This window comes from Nicotiana tomentosiformis, chromosome 11 (assembly GCF_000390325.3).
Source record: "Nicotiana tomentosiformis chromosome 11, ASM39032v3, whole genome shotgun sequence".
NCBI lineage: Eukaryota > Viridiplantae > Streptophyta > Magnoliopsida > Solanales > Solanaceae > Nicotiana > Nicotiana tomentosiformis.
This window is the reverse complement of record NC_090822.1, coordinates 43,409,255-43,414,325: the sequence shown is the minus strand read 5'-3', so window position 1 is coordinate 43,414,325 and position 5,071 is coordinate 43,409,255. Positions and strand designations below refer to the sequence as shown.

General features: G+C 43.6%; 1 protein-coding gene across 1 annotated transcript; it reads left to right on the top strand.

Annotated features, from left to right (window-relative positions):
- The first annotated feature begins 3,392 nt into the window (after positions 1-3,392).
- On the top strand, positions 3,393-4,542 carry LOC138901339 (uncharacterized). Its single transcript, XM_070189095.1, has 3 exons — positions 3,393-3,505; positions 3,627-3,831; positions 3,997-4,542. The coding sequence occupies exons 1-3, from the start codon at positions 3,393-3,395 to the stop codon at positions 4,540-4,542; spliced, it is 864 nt and encodes a 287-aa protein (XP_070045196.1).
- Positions 4,543-5,071: the final 529 nt, after the last annotated feature.

Here is a 5,071-nt window from a genome sequence, read left to right as displayed (position 1 = left end):
CAGATTGCTCCTTCTTGAGATGGATTTCTTTTTTTATTCTCATTTTCCACCATTTCTACAATTAAGCATATTTCATCAGTTTTTGGGAACACAATTAAACGTTTTTGGACTAAAACGAAAGCAAAAGGTTGCCAATAAGTAGTCAAAATCCCCACTCATCAGGCCGCATAAGTGGCTTGGTGATCGCAAATACGGGCTAGGTAGAAGTTGGGGAAGAGCGCAGGTGTGAAGGTATTTCCGCATCTGCGAGCCCGCAGATACGGGCATGTGAGTGCAGAAGTAAAGGGGAGAGGCTATAGAGGAAGTCCGCAAATGCGGACATTGGGGCACAGGTGCACATGCGCAGATGCGCAAAGGAGACCGCAGATGTGGTAAGTTGCTGGAAGGTCGGGGACTGAAGATTCAGAAGGAGTCCGCAAAAGTAGACTCGCAGATGCGATGGAATGTCGGCAGAAACGAGTGGTCAGGCGCTTGGAGGGAGCCGCAGATGCGGCCATTTTTTCGCAAAAGCAGGACCCTAGGTGTAGTTAAGTAAGCTGCAGGTGCGAGAATCGCTGGGAGAAGGTTTTAAAATGAGGGTTTGATCATTTTTTCATAGTTGAAATTTTGGAGGTCAGTTGGAGGCGATTGTTGAGAGGCATTTTGCTACAATTGAAGAGGTGAGTAAAGATTATTCAATTTTGTTGATAGATATTGATTACCCGTTGATTATTATACCTAGTTTATATGAATTTAAAGTGAATTTTGGGGTTTCTGGGCTATGTTTTTGGAGAGTGACATTTGGTGATTTGAGGGTCGATTTGTGGATGGAATTGGATGAAATTAGTATGGTTGGACTCATAATTGAATGGGTGTTCGGAATTTGTAAATTTTGTCGAGTTCCGGGGTGCGGGCCAGTGGTTGACTTTTGGGTTGACTTTGCATATTTGATTCAAGACTTAGATTTATCATTTGGAATTGTTTCCGGCGGTTTATATTAATGATATTAAGTTGTTTTGGCTAGATTCTAGTCGCTCGAAGGCTGATTCACGTGGCAAGGGCTTTTTAGAGTATTGATTTGTGCACTTTGAGATAAGTAACATGTCTAAACTCGGATTTGAGGGTACTTAACCCTGAAAACTATGTTATACAAGAGGTATTGGGGTGACATACAAGCTAAGTGACGGGCGTGTGTGCGTGCGCCGAAGTGTTCATGATTAGATGTGGCTTTTAGGCTATCATAGGATTGTTTTGCTATCATGCCTTGTTATATCCGTATTTTGTAAAAGTGTATGATCATTTGGGCTCTGATTCATGCTAGAATTCATGTCTAGGCTATGTGATATTCGTTTGATACTTCATAGGATTATTCTTGCCATTTCTGAGCTATTTGCCTTAATGCACACATACTCTTAGTCATGATGCTACACCCGTGTATAATATTTCTGCCTCAATATGTTCTTATTTGATTTCTCACATGTTGTTAATGCCTCATACGGGTAACATTATTGAAATTTAATATTATGAGATGTGGTTAACTTAAACTTGACTAGTTGTTGACTGAGTATGGGCCATAGTGCCGATTCGGTATTAATTTTGAGATGACGTGTACGTCAGGCTCATATTGGGCTAAGAGTTATTGTTTTGGGGCGACGTGTGCACCAGGCCCCAATTATATGCGCTATGTGATTATAATTAGCGCTTGGACAGGATCCTCCCCTCCAGAGTCTGATATACCAGCAGTGGGCGCAGGCACAATGTTTTATATACGTGCTTGAGGATGGGAAGTTATGCCAGGAACCCGTATAGTGCTAAGTGTTTATGTGTGGTTAGTCTTAATGGTGTCACTCTGATATTATAGATGTGACATGTATATTTGACATGTAGGCATAGAGATGTACCTTCCTCATGCTAGTTGATAAATGAAGTGTCGTATCCGTGTTTGTCTTAAACTATTATACTTGGAAAGCATGCCTAAATTTCTAAAATTTGAATAAGCTAAACATAATATCATTGAGCTACATGCTTCTACTATTTCCTTTATATTCTGAACTATCACTGGTTAATAATATTGGTCTCTGACTGTTGTTTTTGAGCTCGTCAGTGCTTTTAGCCCAAGGTTAGTATTGTTACTTATTGAGTACATGGGGTCGGTTGTACTCATGATACACTCTGCACTTGGTGTACAGATCCAAGTACTTCTGGACGAGGTGATCTCTTGAGTTCTGTTGCAACCAGCTTTTGGGAGACTACAAGGTAGCTGTTATACCGTCCGCAGACCTTGAAGTTCTCTTTCATTATTTCTATGATTACTGTTCTACTATTCGGACAATTGAATTGAGAATTTGCCCTTGTATTTTGATACTCAGTAGTGCTCATGTACTCATTGACACCAGATCTTTAGGATCTTTGTAGCAGTATTGTTGTTACTTTCTCAGCTATTTCATGATATTTCCATTGTTGAGTTTATTAAACCTTGTTTTATTAAACTTGTTGTTCTCATGTGACCGTTGGCTCGCCTAATAAGTAGTGTTAGGCGCCGTTGCGGCTCCAGTGGCAGTTGGGTCGTGACAAGTTGATATCAGAGCACTAGGTTGCTTAGGTCTCACGAGTCATGAGCAAGTTTAGTAGAGTCTTAAGGATTGGTACAGAGACGTCTGTACTTATCTTTGAGAGGCTACCGAACTATTAGGAAACTTCACTTTCTTACATTCTTGTCATGCGAATTTGTTATTTCCGAACTTTGAACCTTGACTCTTCTATTCTCTCATAGATGGTGAGAACATGTGCAGCCGGATCAGGTGGATGACCCCCAGTACCACCCATTAGGGCCGCAAGAGGACGAGGTCACGGTCACGGTAGAGGCTGAGGTGAGGCTCGTACTACAACTAGAGTAGCACATGTAGAGCCACCAGTTGCTCTAGTTGAGGAGCATGTAGCAGATATTGTTGAGCCGGTGGGGACAGCTCAGGCACCGGCAGTGCCTATCATTATGCCTGGCCCTCATGACTCTTAGCCCAGATTTTGGCTGTGTGCATGAGCCTGGCTCAGACAGTTTCGATTCCAGTTGCACCGGCTACCTCATAGGCTAGGGGAGGTGCCCAAAATCCCACTGCCTGTACTCTGTATCAGCTAGCTCAAGGTCATCAAACAACGAGGGTATTACTAGTTCAGCCAGCTGTTGATGCTTGGACCAAGGTTGGTCCACTTATGAGTGATGAGGAGTAGAAGAGGTTGGAGCAGTTTGGGAGGATTAAGCCTCCAGAGATCAGCGGAGAGGAGTTTGAGTATACTTAGGATTTTCTAGATAGGTGTCTGCTGATTCTTCGCACAGTGGGTATTTTGGAGATCAGTGGAGTTGCATTTACTACTTTCTAGATGACACTTATGAGCTGAGGAGGCCAGTTGGCACAATGGCAATTACATGGCATGAGTTCTTAGTTATCTTCTTAGAGAAGTTTGTCCCACAGACTCGTAGAGAGGAGCTGCGTAGAGATTTTGAGAAGCTACATCAGGGAGCTATGCTGTGACTTAGTATGAGATGAGATTTGGGGATTTGGCCCATCATGCTATATGGTTGGTTCCCATTGAGAGATAGAGAGGATAAGGAGGTTCATTGATGGCCTTAACTATGGCTTACGTTACAGTTTGGTTCGAGAGGCCGAGACAGATGCTAGGTTTGACCAGGTGGTCGAGATTGCTAGGTGCTTGAAGCAGGTTTGCGGGCTTGAAAGCAAGGAGTGGGACGGCAAGATGCCCTGTGGTTTAGGTGGTTTAAGTGGTACCTCGACTGGAGGTCAGTCACATTACACCAGAGATCGTCCTTATAGGCCCGCTCAGATGGCTCATCAGGTTCCTCGTGGTTCATCAGCTAGCCACGGTTCATACAACACTCATCCAGTTTAGTCTTCTTTCAGTGAACTCCCAACTCAGAGCTCATACCGTGCTCCATTAGTTCAGGGTTTGTCAGTACCGGGTTCTTCCAATGGTTATTCTAGTACTCAGGGCCCGATTTAGGTTCCACAGTCATTTCTGGTTCAAGGTTGTTACGATTGTGGAGAGTTGGGGCATGTGAGGAAGTATTCTCCTCATTATTATAGAGGTCTAGTGCAGCAGGGAGGCCATATTATAACTCCTACACCAGTTGCTACACCACCCGCTGAGCCAGCTTGGGGTGGAGGTAATGCGGGTCGAGGTCTCCCCAGAGAGGGAGGTCAGGCAGGTGGTGGTCAGGCTCGTTTCTATGCCTTTCCCGCCATACTGGAGGAAATTGCTTCCGATGCTGTGATCACACGTATATTTTTAGTGTGCCACAGGGATGCTTCCGTACTATTTGACCCTGGTTACACTTATTCATATGTGTCATCATACTTTTCTCGTTACTTAGATATGCCTCGTGATTCCTTAGTTATGCATATTCATGTATCTACACCGGTGGGTGATTCTATTATTGCAGACTGCGTATATCAGTCATGTGTGGTGACTATTAGGGGTTATGAGACAAGCGTTGATCTTTCACTGCTTAGCATGGTTGATTTTGACATGATTTTGGGCATGGACTGATTTTTGCCATGTCACGCTATTCTTCATTGTCATGCTAAGACCGTGAAGTTGGTGATGCTGGGGGTGCCGAGGTTGTAGTGGAGAGGCTCCCTGGATTATGTTCCTAGTATGGTGATTTTACATTGAAGGCTCAACAGATGATTGAGAAGGGATGTTTGGCATATTTGGCTTTCCTGAGGGATGTTAGTACTGATACTCCTACCGTTGTATCTGTTCTTATAATGAGAGACTTCCTAGATGTATTTCCAGCAGACTTGTCGGGTATGCCATCCGATAGGGGCATTAATTTTGGTATTGACTTGGTACCGGGCACTCAACCTATCTCTATTTTACCGTACCACATGACACCTATAGAGTTGAAGGAACACTTGTAGGAATTACTTGATAAGGACTTCATCAGGCCTACTGTGTCACCTTGGGGTGCATCGGTTCTATTCGTGAGGAAGAAAGATGGTACTATGAGGATGTGTATTGACTACAGGTAGTTGAACAAAGTTACAGTTAAGAACAAGTGACCATTACCGTGCAT

Bases quoted from the DNA above. Each gene is read 5' to 3' on its own strand.
- LOC138901339 (XM_070189095.1), top strand. From the start codon at position 3,393: ATGGCAATTACATGGCATGAGTTCTTAGTTATCTTCTTAGAGAAGTTT. The intron at 3,506-3,626 runs GTGACTTAGTAT...CTTACGTTACAG, and splicing joins CTACATCAGGGAGCTATGCT to TTTGGTTCGAGAGGCCGAGA. The intron at 3,832-3,996 runs GTTCCTCGTGGT...GGCCCGATTTAG, and splicing joins CCGCTCAGATGGCTCATCAG to GTTCCACAGTCATTTCTGGT.